We start from the raw sequence: 20,453 nt of genomic DNA, 5'->3' as shown, positions 1-20,453 counted from the left end.
TAGTACATCCGCTATCCAAGATCCATTGAGTCGATTTGACTCGAGCGGCAAGACACATCTACAAAATAAATAAAAAAACTCACCATTTTGGTACCCAAAGTTTGTTGGGTCCGACATGGTTAGCAAATAAAACATATAAAACATGTAAATCAGATTTCTTTATCCATTTTTGGATAAATCTGGGTGATTTAACTCTGCCATTTTGATGATAGTAAGCTGTCTTTGTTATGCCATTCTGACCATAGTAAGTTGTTTTTTGTTTGTTTCCTCCATGATATGATTTCTGTCCATTATGAACTCTGCAATATTTTTCCAGATGCCCTTTCTTTCCACATCTGTTGCATATCTTCTAAGGCATAGCATAATCATAGGGTATGCCATATTTTCCTTCATATCTTAGAGCTTTGTCCTTCTTGTTGGCATTCATTCCAATTCCTTCTCTGACCAATGGAATATTTGTGTTGTTCATCATTGATTTGAGACTCTCTTCTCCTTGAACAAAAGATCTCATGCCCCTTTTCAGATCCTCAACTTCCTTTGTGAGAAGATTAATCTTTTCAGCTTGCCGACTTATGATTTCAGCTAGCTGAGATGGTTCTTCTGCTTGATTTGTAGGTTCTGCATTGATTGATTCTCTGAGTTTGAACAGTTCCAAAAATTCATCCATTGCTTCAATCTCCTTCTTTAGCTCTGTGATCTTCATTAATTGAGTCTTGTTCCTTTTGAGGAGAATTTTGTTGAAGTTTTCCACGTGACTAACTTTAGCTTTAAGATCTTTGATTTCAGCCTCTTTGTCAGCTTGTGTAGGTGCCTTCTTGTCAATCCAAGTATCCACTTTGCTCATAAAATCTTGAACCATGGTCTTGAGATAATTATTCTTCTCTTTTAGCTTGCTATTTTCAGCTTTAAGAGAATAATATTCTCCCATAGATACATCCTCACATTTCTGTATGGTTAGTGGTTCCAAAATAATATTTTCAGAAGATAAATTATAGTTACAAGAGTTTACCTCACTCTGATTTTCTTCTGAATCACTTTCTATGTAGCCACTTTCTGAATTTCCTCGAGCAGAATCATCATCAAGTCCAACTAGGGCAAGATTAACCATGTCTCCACTTGAATCATCACTGGAAACTGAGTCATCATCACTCCAAGTCATTAGAGCTTTAGCTTTCTTTTTATCCTTGAAGACAGTTCCCTGTTTTGACTTCAATTTGTAGCAGTCCTGCTTATAATGGTCTGGCTTTCCACATTCAAAGCATGTCTGATCTTTTAAATCCTTGTTGACCTTCTTATTGTTAGAAAATCTGCCTTTATCTCTTTTCAGCTTGTTCTTCTTCTCGATCATCTTTCTGATCTTCCTGGATATTAAAGCTAGTTCTTCATCTGACTCATCTTCAGATTCTAGTAAGCTGTCATTAGTATGAAGAGCTAACTGCTTCATTTGAGAAACAGGAGCTTGCATAGAACTTGACTGGCTTTCCTTGATTTTGCTTTCAAATTGTTCCAATTTTGCAAAAAATAGCCCATTGATCCATAGTATATATAGTTGGAGAGGATTCCAAAGCTGTTACCTTTGGTTCATAGATAAATGGCATAATACTAAGTATCTTCATGTTAATTTCCTCCTGAGGGATATGTTTGCCGAGTTGCTTTAAGGCATTCAAATTTGTCTGGAATCTAGCTTGACTTTCTCGAATAGTTTCTCCATCTCGAAGTTTGAAATTTCCGAACTCATTCATTAGTTTGCTCAATTTCACCTTCTTTAAGCTCTTGGATCCTTCGTGATACAATTCCAGAGTATCCCATATCTCTTTAGCTAATTTGCATGAAGAGACTTTATAACATTCACTAGGACATAACCCATTGATGAGAGAATTCCTAGCTTTTCCATTAAAACTGTATTTGAGTAGTTCAGCCTCCGTGAGATCATCAATGTCTTTTACTTTATCTTCTTTGTCCTTGAACTCAAATGGACCCTTATGAACAACTCTCAATGCTAGTGGCTCCATGGATAGGTAGACTTCCATGCGAGCTTTTTACCAGTTATAGTTTTCTGTACCAAGCAAGAGAGATGCTCGGTAATCCGAGGTTCCATCAGGATATTTGTCAGCCATTTCGATCGAATACTATTCCTATTACAGAAAGATTAGTATACCAAAGCTCTGATACCAACTGAAAATACACCTAGAGGGGGGGTGAATAGGTGATTATGGCTAACTAAAATTAGTTTTAAAGTTTACCCGATAATAGCTTACTGAGATTTTATAAACAGTTCAATACCCGATAATAGCTTACTGAGATTTTATAAACAGTTCAATAATCTGACAATGATGGTAAGCTGAGATGACTAAATGCAATGCAGAAAATAATTTACAGAAAAGTAATAAGAACACACAAGAATTTTATCCAGGTTCGACCCCTAATCCCCTATGGTCTACGTCCAGGTCCCTTACCAACTTGGTAAAAGAATATATTATTGAATCACAATAAGTTTACAATTACAAGATACAATAATATATCTCCCTTTATCCCAACTGTTGATAATGGCTTGCTGAAACCCTGTTTCTGAACTTGCCCTCTAAGTACTATACTACCCCGTAGTACAAACTTCTCTAGCACTAGTTCACCAAACCCTTGTTTCCCTTAGCCAACTATCCATCAACTAATCAATACAAATTGAACAATACAAATCGAATGATAAAGTGATTACAACTCAAACTATAGACTCTCTAAGATATAACATGTATATATAATTAAGAGCTCGAGAGTATTTTAGAATCAATAAAGTTCAGTGAGTTGTGAGTGTTCTTGCTGCAATTAGTACTTCATAAAAACCGCAAGAAAATTTCATATATAAACATACACTAACGTTCAAAACAATTTACAACAGTTAGAATCCAATTCTAACGTTTAAATTAGTTACGATGGTTTTCAACGTTTAGGTATCCGTTTAATAGAAGAGAGAAAGAATGTTTAACGATCAGTAAAAGCCTCTTCTATTTTGTATGAGTATAAAACGTTTTAATCAGGTTTGTAGGAGATAGAGTTTGAAGATAAAACAAATTCCTACAAATTAGGAACTGTTTTAAAGTTTGAAAACATTTTATATCTGAGTTCTATTATATATAAAACACGTATAATATAATAGAGAAGTCCTTACAATTCGTTAAAAGAGATTCCTAAAATTTCTCCTTGAAAATCTGTTTCTTTGTTGAATCTGGACTGTCCATCTTGGCTTTCTGTTATTCTGAATAACGTGATTATAGCTTGCTGAAATAGATCACTGTCTTATGACAGCTTGTTGTCATGATACTCAAACAACAATGTCATTAAGTTGATATATCCTGCAAACAATATTAAATAACAATATGATGGTTTGCTGTGTTGTGATCATCAAAACTAAAGAGTTACATCTTTAATATATAAATGCTATCTATATTATATTATAATAGACGAAACATTAAAAGTTTGGTAGTCGGTCAGTCGGTACTTGCTGAAATTACTTAATTACCCTCACTTGCTTTTTCTAATTCTAATTATTAGGTCGATCAATTCTAATTCTAATTGATATTGAAGTCAACGTACTCTGTTGTTTTACCAATCTATCTATCTATACTCTATTATAATAGACGAGACATTAAAAGATTGGTAGTTAGTCGGTCGGTATTTGCTGAAATTACTTAATTACCCTCACTTACCTTTTCTAATTCTAATTATTGGGTCGATCAATTCTAATTCTAATTGATATTGAAGTCAACGTACTCTATTATTTTACTAATTTCAATTCTATTTTACATCGAACTTTATAACATTATAATTTATATTAAATTCAACTTCTTCTACCAATTTATATTTTAATTCTATTTTATATCGAATTCTATATTATTCTAATTTGTTACTTCGGGCTAAATTAAATTTAAGCAAACTAAATATAATTATTAAGATTTAGTTGATATATCATGTGAATCGGGCTAAGATAAAATAATAATACTATCCATCCTCCTAAAAACTTGGATAAACAAAATAATATATTTTATTTATGTAGGATAAAAAAATATATTATACAATTGATTCAGACTAACACAAAACTAAAATATAAATACAATTCGACCAATAAAAATAAAATCATAGATACTAATTATTCAATCTAAAACAAAATTATCTTACTGATCTAGGCTTTAAAAAAATAAAATTAAACTAAACATAATTAGTTTGATTTGGTTGGTGTATTGAGTATTGGGCTAAAATAAAATAATGTAAACCACTGATCCGAGATAAATCAAATTAATATTAGACTACGTATAATTCGTATCCTATTGATGTAAACTAAAAAATCAAATTTTAATTAAAACATAAATATTATTTTTTAAAAAAAATACACATATAATCATCAATAAAACTATATCGTTCAATCAATAATATTGTCTTTTTCAAATATCTTTTATAGAATTATAATTAATCGATTAAGTAATCATCATGCTAAAATAATATATTTTACGGTCCGAACATAATGGAGACATTATATTTTTACCCTCAATAAAATGAAAATTTCGTTATAATAACATTCCCCTTACAAATGCTATCACTTTAAATAAGTTTAAATGTTCTAAAAAGTTATAAACATATACGTCTACTTATATAATTATTATGAAGTCATATCATTTAAAGTTTTAAATAAAAAAAATTAAGAACTGAATTTAAAAAAATTTAAAAAATAATATAATATTAAAAAAATTGCGCGATCCGTGCATTGCACGGGTTTTAAGTTAGTATTCTTAATAATTCAAATTTGAGATAATTATATTATATTTATATATATGGTCTCACAATAGATTTTCACTTTGACTATTTTAGACATTCATTCATCATCTTGCCAAAAATTCTAATACAATTTATTCGTTAGTCAACTTTGCTTGCCTGCGGCAAAAGAGGATAAATTTCTATAGGTTTATAGCATGAGCATCTCCAAAATATTGTGCAAAGACTTTAAAAGTGGGCAATCCTCGGTTCTCTAAGAATCTTTCATAAACAATGAAAAAATGGACATGAACATGTCACCACTCTGTTGTTTATTTGTTAATAAATCACAGTATTCATGCTATCTTTGTTTTATGAAATTAAAATTTTGAAAGGCATGCACAAAGCTTCAACATATTATTTATACCATTTTGTTTTATAGATGTTATAACATTGTTGTAACCGTAAACTTGATAAATTTGTATTTAACTACATTGTTACAAAGAAATTTTAATATATACTAGTAAATATTTCATTTGACTTTTTGATCATCTTAATTATTTATTAAAATTTATACATATCTTTTTCAAAAGAAATTAAAAATGGACATTCCAATAAGTTAAGATATCTCCATGGTTTTATGTGAGTATACAAAATAATATGATATGCAAAGTGTTTTCTTCTTTTTCCTAAAAATTGTCAAAATACTTTTACAATAATGATACATTGTCATATTATTCTTTCATTTAAATACTTTCTTATAAATTATACGCACAAAAAAGGTAAAAGATAATTGTACCCATACCCTCAGTAGTCACGACTTCTTATGAATAGACACTCTTTTCTCTATAAAGTGGCTTACTAATATATTTTACAATACACCTTTTCTTTAACTTCTTCATATTTCACATTACTTAATTACTCCACAAGGGTTTCAGTTACGTACATGTGTGCTGTATCAAGTACTCTTCTATCCAAGTAAGTGACATTGTTTACATTTTTAATTATATATGTTGTTTTATATTTTTGTGATGCTGTCTTTATTAAAGGGCAATCCAATTTTGTGATAAATAATTGAAACCAAGTTATTAATATAATAGAAATGACGAGCTCGTACTAATTCAATCAAATAGGAATAGAAAAATCACATGTGGATTCATTTTGAAATACAAACTAGATGATTATAACATATATTGTGAGATAGGGTTGATTTAGAAATAGAAAAATCACTCAATAAATTTATTTTAAAACACAATTGAAATCAAAATAGTCAAAACTAAAAATTCATGTTTTGGGATATTTAGCGTTGAAAAAATATTTTTAAATTGGTCATTTTTTATTTTAGCTTCTCTTCTTCCCGTGTCAGCTCTTTGGCCCCAGCATGCATATATCAATATGGTGAAATTTAAAGTTTGTATTTTCTCCGAGGAGGTAGCTATAATAATTTTATTAATTTTACTAAACTATATATTTTATGACACAATTTTATTTAATATTGTTTCGTAAATTGTGATTCTTTTGGTCATTTTCTTCGGTATTTTTATTTGAATTCTGAAAAAAACTGTGTTTTTATGACATTAATCAGTTATGAATTTTATTTAAAAAATATGTTTTTAATCTAAAATTAATATAATTTAAACTATTGCCAATGAAGTTTATGCAGAATTCTAGGTGAGACTCCATTATTATAATACTACTAGTGCCATAATAATAATAATCTTACTGGACTACTACATAAGTGCATTGTTAAATATTAGATGAAGTAAGCATTCTTCTTTAAAAACTACATATACAACTTGCTCCGGTTATCATAATATTATTTGTAGAACAAATTAAACTTTTTATTGAATTAAAAAGTATAAAAAATCTACAAACGAAAATTTTTATATTAAAATATATTTAAATTAATCTTATTAATTTTTGGTAAGGAATTTTAAATTTTGTATTCATCTCAATATCAGTACAAACTATACAAAATAAAAAAGGCTGTAAATTTGGAATAAAGTTGAGCAGAGTCCAAAGCAGGGGCAAAATAGTAAATTCACGTACTATGTCACTTTCTTTATTCTCTCTCGTTCTCCAAGACCATTCATTCACTGTTATCAGCGCTTTGTGTCTCCCCCTTCTGTGTATACATACACCTATACACACAACCATTTTCACCATAATCACAAACCCTAATTAATTTCATCATCATATTTACTTAAATGCCATTTTTCATCTTTTAAATCGTTAAAGTTTGAAACTTTACTACTCTTCCGACCATCATCGGTAACTCCTCCACTTCCTTCACTTCTTGTCTTAACATCGTACCTTGTCTGTTTTTATAGTTGTCTGAAAAACCCATATTTTTGTTTGTGTTTTTTATATGTACTTCAGTCTTTTTCATGTTTTCTATTTATGTACTTGTAGAGTAGAGTTTATTTATTGTTTTAGTACACATTTTTTAGTTGGTTTCATGTATTGTGTTTTTTTTCAGTTGAAGATGATTGTGTAATAAATGGAAGATAGTACTAATTTGTGTTTACTAGATTTTGTTGATTTTATTGCTTCATTTGGTTTAGTTTTATGTGGCAGATGGTTATTGTTTTGGGTTTTTAGGCTATAAGTGTTTATAGTAAGAATAGATGGATTGATGGTGAAATTTATTTTTCGAATTTAAAGCATTGGGTTTTTAGTACTATCAAATGAAGGGGTGTTTTTCCTTTTTCGGAAGAACAGCTAGATTGAATGAGCTTAGGGATTTAATTCGGTGAGGCTGAGAAATTTGTAAATGCATTGAAGGGTTGTTATTATTTGATTGAGCAGGATTTATTGTATTTTTCTTGTTTTTAGAAAATGTGGTGGTTTGAATGATTTTATGAGGCTTAGGATTTGATAACCTTTGTTTTTCTTTTTCCGGAATTGAATTAAGTAGTAGTACAATATATTCATGCGTGACGGTGTATATGTGGTGCCTAATTTTGTAGTTATTTAGTACCTTGCAGCTTGCTAATTTACCTTATTAATTTTTCTATGAAGGGGTTTCATGGGACATGTTAAACCGGTTCACAGAGTGTTTAGACTACTATTCACCCTGTTCTGTATTGTAAATGCTGGACCATGTGCCACAAGTAAGGAGAAGAATTTAGTGAAATGTGATGCATGTGGGCCTTACAATGAAAATTTCAAAGTGCATTATGATGATGATTTTGCAGCTGGGGTTAATACTCAAATCCTCTCGGGTAATTCAGTGGCTCAGCTAAGTATTGAGAATGTGTGTTCTAATTTAAATTTGTTCTGCTTTCCTTCAACTTTGCCCGGGTTTTTGTCAGAAGAGAAAATTGCCGACTCGGCTGATCTAAAGGATTTTAAAGTCGAGTCAGATGACACATTGTCAATAGCATCGACTCATGGTAAAGGCAATGCAACATGGGCATCCAGCTTTGATAGCTTTAAGTTATTAAATGGGAGGTTTGTTTCTTGCTCGTTAAACTCACTTGTGGGTGCTCATGATGGTTCATGTCACCAAAGCAATTTGTTTGGCCAAGATGATGTCACTTCTTGTAGAGGCACTTTACTTGATTGGAAAGCCCCAGGAATTGAGATCTCTGCCAAAATTGAATCTGATATTTCTGATGGTGGTTCTCTCCAGGTAGAAATAAGCCCCCCACTGCTTGACTGGGGGGAAAATCATTTATACAAACCTTCGTTAGCCTTCTTAACAGTGAAAAATACACATAGTGACAACAGTATGAATGTTTATGAACCTTATAGCACCAGTTCACAGTTTTATCCTTTCAATTTTAGTGAAATGACTTTGGAACCTGGTGAGGCTGCTTTAGTTTGTTTTGTGTTTCTACCTACAAATTTAGGCATGTCCTCTGCCCAGTTAATTTTACAGACAAGTTTTGGCGGTTTCATAATCCAGGCTAGAGGCTTTGCTAACGAGTCACCTTACGGTATAGAACCTTTGGTTGATTTGGATGATCCTACTGGGAGAAAGTTGAGGAAAAATTTGTCCTTTTTCAATCCCTTTGACGAAACCCTTTATGTAGAAGAAGTAATTGCTTGGGTATCATTTTCCATAGGAAGTACTTCCCATTTGGCTCAGGCTATTTGTAGTATTAATAGTTTACAGGACCATGCTGAAATTAGTGACCCTAGTGTGCAAACGTGGGTTGGAAAGAAACTTAGTCAAGTTGATATGCCAGGAATAGTGATGAGACCCCATAGGAAATGGGAGGTTGCTCCTCAGAGTACTGAACTCATTGTAGATTTAGACTTCCAGCATTGTCAGGGAAAAATCTTTGGTGCTTTGTGCATTCAGGTTCTGAGGTCTTCAGTAGAGAAGGCTGATATTATTATGGTTCCTATTGAAGCTGAAGTCAGCATCACATCAAGTTACAGTGACCTTACAGATCCCGTTTCAGTGTCCCTTGAAGCGCTTCTGCCATGTGATCATAGTGGAACAGTTCTTGCAGCCTTGTCTTTGAGATATGATGTTCCCTATCTGCTAAAAGTTGTCAAAATCATTGCATCTGGAGAAAATGCTCAATCTTTACAGTTCAAATATGTAGAAGGGCTCATAATATTTCCTGGCACTGTTACTCAGGTAGCTACTGTCAGTTATGCTCCTTTTGTTGATCAATCACACAAGTCAGAGTCTGATGTTCCCAGTATCAGCATGAACTGTAATGTTTTGGTGACGACAAATGACTCGATCAATCCCCAGATTGAGGTTCCTTGCAGTGATATAATCCATATTTGTTCAAGCCATAGTTCTGATTATCTCTCCGAAGATGTGAGTACTGACAATGATATCCAGTCGCGTTCACAAGTCAAGGTACTTCCATTTTTTCTCATTATGTATCCTTAATCACTTCAGTATTACTGCTTTGTGTGCTGAACTGCAAATGTTATTATTAACCCCAGTTTTCAGGGTGTCTATAATGAGATATATGTTAACTGCTTAAATAACAGTAACATTTACTCTACTTCTAGGAGCTGCAATGAGGCAATGACTTATACAGCTGCTCAGTGTCTCATGCAGTCGATTATTCTTGAGGTTGATATTCTTATTCTTAAAGTAAATTTTGCAACGGTGTAAAATCCTTAAATTTAGTAATAGATTTAAAGTTCCTAATTTGAAAGGTTTCTACTAGGCAACTTGGTCTTGCAATATAATGCTTTTCTGTCAGATAGGAAATACAAACTTAATTTGCGGCTTTATAAATGGAAGGAAAAGTGAAAGATTTGTTTTTTTTACTGTCACTGACTCTTACTCTTGGAATGACTGAGAATTGTGTAGACGACCTGCCAGATGTAGGTAGAATTAGTTCACAGTAGGGAAAGCTAACTTTCTATTGTTTAAACTCCTTGACCTTGTGATACTCCTTCTCTCAAGACACATTGCCTGGTGGGTTTTCTACTTCCCATCGTGGTACTTGTTGAATCATGTATTTGTGGTAAATAATATAAGCAACAACCATTGTGCCCCCATGTTACTTGTGGATGATAAAACATTGGGAAGAACTATGCTCTAAATAACGTTTTTTCTTGTTTAATATTATTTGCAGGCATTGGAGATTGCACAAGCTGATGAGCTAGTACTGCTAAATTGGAGATCTCAAGGCAGATTTAGGGACATGTCTGTTCTCGAGGAGCATGAGGTCCTATTTCCAATGGTTGAAATCGGAACTCATCATTCGCAATGGATCACTGTCAAAAATCCCAGCCACCTACCAGTTGTAATGCAGCTTATCCTGAACTCTGGGGAGATTATTGACGAGTGCAGGGACTCAAATGGGATCTTACAGCCTTCTCTGGTTCACAATAAAGACATTACACCAACAAGGTATGGCTTCTCGATAGCAGATAGTGCAGTAACAGAGGCCTATGTCCATCCATATGGTAGGGCAACATTTGGTCCAATACTATTTCAACCGTCAAGTCGGTGCTGGTGGAAAAGTTCGGCTCTAGTTAGAAACAATCTTTCTGGTGTTGAGTGGCTATCTCTGCAAGGTTTTGGGGGGTCGCTGTCACTCGCTTTGTTTGAAGGATCTAATCCAGTGCATAGAATAGAATTTGATTTCAACATACCCTTATCACTCAATCGTTCATCTCCAGACATGATAAACACAAAAAACAACAGCACTTGTCCACAGCCATATGTGAAAGAATTCTATGCAAAGAACACAGGAGACTTGCTTGTGGAGGTGAGCAAAATTGAAATTTCAGGGGCCCGATGCGAGTTGGATGGTTTCCTTGTACATACTTGTAAAGGTTTTGCTCTTCAGCCTAATGAGTCCAAGAAACTTATTATATCACATCAGACTGATTTCTCTGCACCTATTGTACAGAGGGATCTTCAACTTGCTTTGCCGACTGGTATTCTCGTGATACCTATGAAAGCAAGCTTCCCTCTGTCAATGCTCAATGTTTGTAGAAAATCACTTTTATGGATGAGGGTGAAGAAATCATGGCTTCTGGTTATCTTTGCTTCTTCCTTGACTTTTGTACTAATTTCCCGCATCTGTCCCCGGGTTTTATCCTTTTACCCCCAGAACCTTCTATTTAGTGGAAGAAAATGCTCAATTGCCACTTCAAGTCATCAAGGAGAATTTTCCTTTTGGCATTGTAATGGCAGAGAGAGTAACAAGTTTACATTGCTTGCTACATTCAGTGGATTTTTAAGGTTCAGCAGAGAAGCATTGGTGTCAGAATCTGGTGCGAGATGTTCTGAAGGTCAATTTAATGAGCCGGAGCAGGGGAAAACTGTTGATGTCAATTTGGCTTCGAGTAATCTAAATCAGAAGAGATGTTTATTAGTAAATCCTCAGAAAGAAACTACATTGCGGTTGTCCTCTTTGTCCAAGTCTGTCGCACTTGAAAATGCAGCTATGCAAGATGTATCCGAGCCTGAAAAACTCACAGTTAAAGTTGGAAAAGATAAAGGAAAACGTCGAAGGAAGAAAAAGAGTTCTACTGCAGGATTAACAGGTCAAACTGAAGTTTCGAGTAGTCAAAGTGGCAATTCTACACCTTCATCCCCCTTGTCCCCGGTTATATCTTCCAATTCCAGAAAATCATGTTCCAAATCCCCTGATGTGGTTCCTTCTCCCGAGGTCAGGAGTCCATTTGCCAATGTGAGAGACAAGAAGAATCCATGCACGGAAAAGAGTTCGAAGTTAAACATGTTAGACCCCATAGGTTCTGTAAAGTATGGTAACAACAGTTCTAGTTCAAATAGTAAAGTGAAGTCTCCTACACCAAGACGGATAGCTACACCGGTTCTGTTACCTTCAGCAACATTTCCTTCTATTGGCAAGTCTTCCCCTAGTATGTTTAGTGCTCCCCCGCCTCTCGCTTCAACATCTCCTATTGCTCCACATGCTCGGGCACCTGGTTCAAAGCTTGGTGATCAGAAATCAGTCGGAACAAGGAATGAGAACATAAGCGACGATAGCTTTAGATACGATATCTGGGGTGACCATCTCTTCGGTCTCCAACGAATGCAGAAACCGGGAGAAGTTTATACCAAGTCCAGGTTTGCTACTACATCCGAAACTAGGTTTGCTTCAGCTTCCGAGTCTGGATTTGCTTCGAAATCCGACTCTAATAGTTTCTTTGTAAGGGGTCCTCTTGGTACTAATAAAAAAGGTTAATACAAGTTTATTAAAATATTTACGCGTCTGGTTTCCATTAATACGATAACTATGCATTATTTAATTTAAAAACGACAAGGGATAAATAATTTATTTATTTTTTATTAGAAATTGAGGCTATGGAACATCTCCAGAATTGCCTGACTAGTTTCAGAATAATGCAAGTAAAATGATCCTCGATTTTTCAAGTATTTTCTGGTCTCATATTACTGTTTTTCTCTAAATCTTTCCAAAAGTGGGAAGAGTCGCGTTTCAAAAAAAAATAGGGAAGAAATTTTCGGAGACAAATATATAAGAATTTTTTTTTTTCAAATCTTCAGAGGTTCGTTTCTGCTTTTTTTTTTTCTTAAAAAAGTTTGTGGAACAAGTTGAAAAAAGCAAATCTTTGACATTCAATTTTTTTTAAAACTAAAAATATATGTTCATTAGAGCCAAAAGACTTTAGAGGGCGTTAGGAAACTTTCATTTCAAATGATAGAATTTGAGTTGTCATTTCAAATTCTCATGTTTATACTAATATTTGAATGTTCTAAATTTCAAATGAAATCCAAATACAAATTCTCAAACAACTTATTTGATCAAATCCTGATAAATCAAGTTTCCCAAACCGGCCATTAAGCACAATTGTAGGCTTCCAAGAGAGAAGGTGTAAAGATTGAAGAATTAAAGTGCGAGTCTTAGAAGCTCGAGTAATGCTATGTTACCCAAACATCTTTCCCGAAAGTTTTAACATTTTATCAAATTTTTATTTGTGAACACATACGTGGTTTGATAATATTTTAAGAAAGGTTACTATCTATTACATGACATATCAACATATTAAAAAAAATTGAAGAAATTTTTTGGGAAATCTAACATTTCTCGTCGCAGAAAAAGACTGATGTTTAGATTCGGGTGTGCAGATCCGTTTAGTTTCGGCATATTAATTGTTACTATCATTTGATCATCAATCACCTGGGCTGGGCCTATCTATTGTTATTATGTTTTATTATTATTCTCTTTGTTTACTCCGTTATTTGATAATATTCTCTGTAAATTATGGTGAACCTGGTCTAATAATTCCAATAAATTTGTATATGATTTTGTCTTTAAAAAGAAACGATGACGCGAGTGATTAAGAGTTTGATCCTCTGTCATTATAAGTGTTGAATTCGATTCTTGCTCGGTCCAAGAATTATTATAATATATTCACTCAATTGTAAGATTATAAATCATATTTGTAAAAAAAAAGTAATGGCTACAGATTTCATAATTACGGTATGATAGCCAAAGATGGGTTTTAGTATTCTAAAAGGTGGTTGATGATCATTTTTTAGCAAATAAATAAATAATGTAGTTGTTCTATTGAAAAGAGTATACTCCTTGGTCACCATTTTGAAAAAAAATATATATTTAAATATAATATTACAAATTTTAATTCTGACCATTAAAGAGCTAGACAAGAGTAAATTCGATCCCAATTCCCTAATTTGTTAGGATGTAAATTTTTCTTTTAATAATGATATTATTATAAAAAGCAACGTAATTAAGAAATGTGGTAATTTAAACTAAATCAACATGTTCGACGAACGTTGGATCACTCAATTTGGATCAGTACTTTCACTCTCAGTAACGTTTCTCTCCACTCCTGGTGCGACATGACTGTGTACCTTCTACTCATTAATTGCTGAATAATTTCTTATGTCTTGGACTGAGTTGGGCTGAGATAATCGGTATATTCTTTCCGTCCCATTAAATTCTATACGAATGAAATGAACATGAAAATTAAGATGAAATGGACATTGAGGCCAAGAAAAATTGAAATTTAATGAGAAAAAATATGAAAAATGGGTAAAATAGTGAGATCAACTAATATTTAATGTATAAGATGGATGTAATGTAAAAAAACTGTGACGGTAGTTAATTTTTATATTATACTCCCTCCGTCCTAAAAACGTTTTCTATTTGTGTTGGACAAATTTGTCAATACACGCTTTTGATTGTTAATATCTTTAATTTCGTATTAGTATTAAATACAAAAACTTCATAGTATTAAAATACTCATAAATATGAATCCAAGAAAATCACTGATAAATATCTTTGATCTTATAAATTATACGTAAATTACCAGTCAATCGCTTACCATGAACAGTACGAAAAGTCAAAATGGGAAGAATATTATGAGACGGAGGGAGTAAAAATTTACTATTTTTAATAACTTTTTTAAGGTATAAAATTGAATAACCTCTAGTTATATTTCGGTAGTAAATCCAAAAGCAGAATCTATCTACCCTCAATTCTCCAGAGTTGCACTGCTAAAATTAAGAATGAGCTTTCACTGTACATGAACATGAAATTAATTCAATATGTTTAGACAAAAAAGAAACAACTTTTAAAATTCTTCTGCTATCTTTTTTATTTACCCCCTAAAGAAAAAGGACATGCGAGGAGTTGGTCCCTGGGGTTATGGTAAAAAAGTGGACCACCACCAGCAAATAAAGAGAGCGACTAGTGCTAAACTTTCATATGGGTGCTTTTATTTTATCTCCCCCTCTTTCCCTGGACCATTACGTTCATACGTCTCGTTTAATCCTTCCTGCCTCCTTTTTTTGGTTGGGTATATTGTATCGACCTCTCCCTTCGACATTAATTCTGAAGAGTGCTAGCATATATTTGTTAAAAAATATATCATGCTCGAAACTTTTTCTATTATGTTAAGATTTATTGTGACGGAATACTTAATATGTAATTGAGTTTGATTTAGGGAGAAACTCGGGTTTGAATCCTTCCACCCGCATTTATTTAATTCAAATATTGTTTGTTATATTAATATTGGTATTGGTTGTATTTGTTGTTGTCAATCATAACGAAAAGTATTTGTCATTCTCAATCGTAGCAAAAAATATCGTATGATTAAGAAAGAGTCTTAAAGAGTATAAGATCATGTTCATAACTTTCTCTACTACCAATATCGTACAATTAAGGAAGAGTCTTAAAGAGTACAAGATCATATTCGGGACTTTCTCTGCTACCTTAAGATTTGAGAACTTTGAGATTTTAGTGCGACCGGTTACTTTACAATATTATCATCATGATTCCAAACTTAAATCTGAACATAACTTAAAATCGAATCCATGATGTTGAGATTGTAAGTTAATTATCGGCCTCAACCAGTAGAACTATCCTTTAGGTGTTTTTTTCGCATTCATTTGTTTCCTTGTTTTTCCTAAACTCCGGGACTTGACTTGACGGAAATCTCTTGATTTGGAACCCAAGTAGTGGCCTGTTAAATTTTAGAACCAAAATGATTGGTACGTGAAGATGTGTATGTTTGGTTGAAGGTTTATGCATGTACACTATGACATGTAACTTGACAATGAAGTGAAATACAATTTTTGTCTGGAGGAGTAACCCAACTGAAATGTCAGTTTCATGAGGGTCGATTGGAGGGACCTAAAGAGAACGCACACTATTACAATTTAAGCGTGGGGCTGTGATTGAGCCCTTTTTCACGCTTCTAACGGTGCTCAATCAATATCTTGCCTACAAACCATAACTCGAGTATGCGGTGTCTACATGTGTGTGTACATATATATGATATGACGCATGGACCAGTTCACCCAACCAATGAACCACAATGTGTCAAAGTCCATGACATTTTTTTACATTTTCCATGGAATGGAGATAGCTAGTGCACAATTTTATGCATCCAAAAACCTTTCACTTCCTCATAATTCAATTGTATTTCACTTTCCATGAAATGGAGTGAACATGTTCATGCTGAATTAGTTATAGAAAAAGGGTTTTTCCCTGTTGCCGGGGCCAGTTTTCGGCAACTCGACTAATCGGAAGAGGGATATTAGATTACTATGATACTTCCGGAAATTTATGTTACTCGGAATCGGTTAGAAGTGTGCGACATGAACACGTGTCAAAGTATTAGACTCGGCAACATTTTAAAAAATATATGTTTTTGACCTAAAATAAGTATTCGAGTTCGAGTATCAATGTCCAAGTATCGTGTGTCCGACACGGATCCTTGAAGGTAAAATGAAGAAGTGGCCGAGTAACATAGCCGGAAACACGATAATGATTCAACTTCACGTTTGAACTGCATATCAATCAAATACTAGCTAGAAAATTATACAGGGAGTAAATCATGAAAGGGATGGATATATTATGTGTTGTTGGGTGATTGAATCACCACAATATTTGGCCCGACAAAATGCAGCACAAGCACCTCATGATCGCAATGTATAAAGTGAGTGAGGTGTGATAGGTAGGACGAGTAAAAGGAGCATAGATTTACATTATTATTATGATTATTACAGAGACTTTTATATTTTTAAATATTCTTTATATGTATGAAGGATGGAAGGTGGTCACGTGGTTTTATGATGATTACATCCATGCATTATGCACCTAATCCTCTCTTTTGATCTTTATTTTTATATTTCGTTGGCATCGGGAATGTGTCAAAAGTCTTCTTAAAGCTACCTCTGCAATATTAATATATGAATAAATACCGAATGAAAAATAATACTCCCTCCGTCCCTAAAAACGTTTCCTCTTTGTGTTGGACACGTTTGTCAATGCACACTTTTGATCGTTAATATCTTTAAATTTGTATTAGTATTAAATATAAAAATTTCACTGTATTAAAGTATTGATAAATACGAATCCAACGAGATCACTCATGACTATGTTTGATATTATAGATTAGACGTAAATTAGTAGGCAATCGCTTACCGTGAATAATACCGAAAGTTAAAAGAGGAAACGTATATTGGGACCGAGGGAGTAAAGAGGATCCTGTATTAAACTATCGTATCCCAGACGTGCTTCATTTTTCTCTTTTTCCCGGCGTACGGTCCTGGAATAGTGGAATTTATAAACAATTTTCAGCTAACCAACTTGTTGTATAATTTTGTACCTGCTTTTATTTTATTATATATATATATATTAATGATCTAAAAATTGGACGATTAACTGATTAATGGGAGTTCGGACATGTCCGTCTCGATTAATCGAAAATCAAGTTAAAGTGTTTTTTTTTAAAAAAATCGGTCAATTTGATCAAAATGTGGAGTTAACTAAAAAAATATAAAAAAATAAAATTCAAAATAATAATTAATATTTAATAATATATATTGACGTATATTAAATATCATATGCCCAAAAGTAATATATTGACATATATTAAATTATTTATAATAAATTATAATAAAATAATGAGAGCTAGTACGTGCAACACTTAATTTGTAGATGCACACTTTTTGTTGATATCAAGAGACCAAACTATTATTAGAAAAATGAATAAAAATGGTTTCAAAATCGAATGTGGCCCATGTGTATGTTATTCTGGATGTAAGAGTGTGTACCTATAAATTATAAATTAAAGTTGTGTACGCATCAACTCCTTAATCGTTTCTGCTGAAATAAATAGATTGAAATTAAATTTTTCTCTTTTTGCTAAGTAATTGAAATTAAAATCTACTATTATTTGTTTAATTTACGTAAGTTTAAGAGGGGGGTCATTTTACAATAATATTTTCTTTATATCTGTGTTATCTTCCATAAGTGAAAAACCAAAATACCCACCATTTGAGTAAATCTGCCCAAAATACCTATTGACGGGATGCTCCGCCTTTTTTACCTATTGAATACGTATGTGGGGGATGCGGATTCAGATTTTTAAATTTTAACAAAGAATACGTATTTTATAAAGAATACGCATTTTATAAAGAATACGCATGTTCAACATCCGTATTCCCAAAAAAATAAAAAGTTAATACGCATGTTGGACATGCGTAGTCTTTATTATATTTTAGAAGACTGAATACGCATTCCTGAAATACGTATTTCGTGAGTATTTTGGACGGTCCGCCTACATCTGGACATTTTGGGCCGTTGAAGGTGAAAAATTATGTATTTTGGGCATTGTTTCGGTATATATTATGTTCTCACTTAAATAATAATTTTACAGACCGGGAGCCCTATATGAATTCTCACTATATATATATATGCATACATAAACATGATCCTCTCTTAATGAAACTTTGATAGAGATTAAACAAGTGACAGCTTAAAATAAAAATCCCCTCCTGGACTTGTGGTAGATGGAGCAGTTTGTTGAGTACGCTGATGCCTACCCCATTTAATTTTTCTATCCTTCCTATTGTTATTATACACCACTTATTTAATACGACCAAGCAAAATAATACTCTATAAGTTTAATTTTATTATATTTTATTACCTAAAATATTGCGCAATCTTAGTCATGAGTCTACCTCTCTGCACTAGTTTAGCTACATTTTTGTTAACTCAACATCACGACGGCAGTTTAGTTTGATTTGATGTGATGTTTCTTTGTTTTGGTTCTTTTCGGGGCAGTTTTGTGCTGATCTTATCCTCTCATTATTTGCACTTATTTTGATATTTTTATAAAATATAATTTTATAATTTTTTTTTAATAAAAATTTAAATATAAAATTTTATTTAGGAAAAAAAATTTAAAAAAATATCGTGGAGTTATATTTTAAATGAATATTGAAAAGTATGTCGAAAAATAACGTATAAAATTTAATGAGACAAAAGGAGTATGTAGCAGCAGTACTAGTTCATTTGGATTTTAATCTAATGAGTAATACGAACGATAATTAAAATACTCCATCGTAACATCAGTTGCTGCGTAGTAACTCATCTAATAAATATGTTACAATAATAGCTGGGAACTCTAATTGCAACGCTCCCATGGAGGTCCCACTTGGTGTTGAACCGCAATGACATGGTAAGAGCAGCTCTGAGACAGGCCCAACAATGTACCTTCCAAAAATCGATACTCGATTTAACTCACGAAAATATCGAATAATGAGTACTCGAAGAAAAATTATTCGGTAAAAAACTTGAACAAGAAAAATATTAATTTTTAAATTTAGTATGTATGTATCCTAAAATATTTTATAAATAAATAATATAAAAGATAATTAATTATATTTCGAGTACCTCGAAAAATTAATCGATATTAAACTCAAAAATTTTAATCACTCGATATTCCCAAGTTTTTTAAACACCGACCTAATAAATGTCTTAAAAATATCATAAATATGGTGTACTTCTAATTTAAGAAAATTTTGTTGTAATAATATGTCTTGCTTGCTTTCAGTTAAATGTGATGCCTAAATACATTCATGGCTGAGGTGCTGCCCATATACTAGTAGTATATTTACACACGTATATCCTTATTCTTCCTATTGATTTCCACTAAAGTCTTTTACATAATTTTATACTCTTGCCACTTCACCCAATTAGAACTTTTAATTAATCGGTATAACTCTTATTATTCTCCCGCGACAATTTATTTCCCAATTTAAAGAAAAAAAATATAAAAAGAAAAATATTGAAAGTAACGGAACGGACATGTGATTAAAATGGGTAGATAGTGTTAGGTATGTAAGAAAGTTTGTTGTTTCTAATATTAGAATGTTACACCACCCTCTGCAAAATATCAATTACTTTTCCACGTTTCGGTTGCACATGTTGGGGGTAGTGGGTGACTTCTGCAAGTTTTATAATTTACCTCACTCCCAACTGATTTTACCTAATATACATTCTATTTTTTTATATAGATTCTTTTTTCAAATTTTTAGAATATTTGGAAAATATTCGTCCATAAATAACTATAGGAATAGGCTTCTCAATGGGACAGGGAAAATGAAGAATCCGTCCCAATCCGATTCGTCCAGATCCTGAATGGGACGGGAAAAATGAAGAACTTGCCAGTTGTCTCAATCCAATCTGTCCCGCTTAAATGAGAAAGGGGTCACGGAAATGAATCGACATTGTATTTATTAAAATATAGGGCGGATATAATACTTACATGATATCCGCAAGAAAAATCCGACTCACCCCGAATATAATATATTATTATAATATATATTTATTTTAATATAATATAATATTTGTAATGCAAAATTTATATATAATAAATTTATCTCAGTTATATATATTATAATAAAAATGTTGAATAATTTATTTAAAGTTAAGTATGCATCTACTTTAATATTATATAATATTTATATAAAATAA

At 32.5% G+C, this 20,453-nt stretch overlaps 2 protein-coding genes across 2 annotated transcripts; one reads left to right on the top strand and one right to left on the bottom strand.

Moving 5' to 3' along the window:
* Nucleotides 1-1,496: 1,496 nt before the first annotated feature.
* On the bottom strand, nucleotides 1,497-2,030 carry LOC141659677 (uncharacterized). The gene has a single exon (XM_074466601.1). It carries the CDS (start codon nucleotides 2,028-2,030, stop codon nucleotides 1,497-1,499), a length of 534 nt encoding a protein of 177 aa, XP_074322702.1.
* A 4,798-nt stretch (nucleotides 2,031-6,828) lies between these two features.
* Nucleotides 6,829-12,404, top strand: LOC141662043 (uncharacterized). Its single transcript, XM_074469096.1, has 3 exons — nucleotides 6,829-7,011; nucleotides 7,762-9,565; nucleotides 10,299-12,404. Exons 2-3 carry the CDS (start codon nucleotides 7,769-7,771, stop codon nucleotides 12,384-12,386), a joined length of 3,885 nt encoding a protein of 1,294 aa, XP_074325197.1. The 5' UTR covers nucleotides 6,829-7,011; nucleotides 7,762-7,768; the 3' UTR covers nucleotides 12,387-12,404.
* Nucleotides 12,405-20,453: the final 8,049 nt, after the last annotated feature.

This window comes from Apium graveolens, chromosome 5 (genome assembly GCF_009905375.1).
Source record: "Apium graveolens cultivar Ventura chromosome 5, ASM990537v1, whole genome shotgun sequence".
Lineage (NCBI taxonomy): Eukaryota > Viridiplantae > Streptophyta > Magnoliopsida > Apiales > Apiaceae > Apium > Apium graveolens.
Note: the sequence above shows the minus strand (reverse complement) of the source record. Positions and strands in the feature narration are given on the sequence as shown.

Excerpts from the sequence above, each read along its gene's own strand:
- LOC141659677 (XM_074466601.1), bottom strand. The coding sequence starts at position 2,030 with ATGGAAGTCTACCTATCCATGGAGCCACTAGCATTGAGAGTTGTTCAT.
- LOC141662043 (XM_074469096.1), top strand. The coding sequence starts at position 7,769 with ATGGGACATGTTAAACCGGTTCACAGAGTGTTTAGACTACTATTCACC. Across the intron at positions 9,566-10,298 it reads AGTCGCGTTCACAAGTCAAG|GCATTGGAGATTGCACAAGC; the intron begins GTACTTCCATTT and ends TATTATTTGCAG.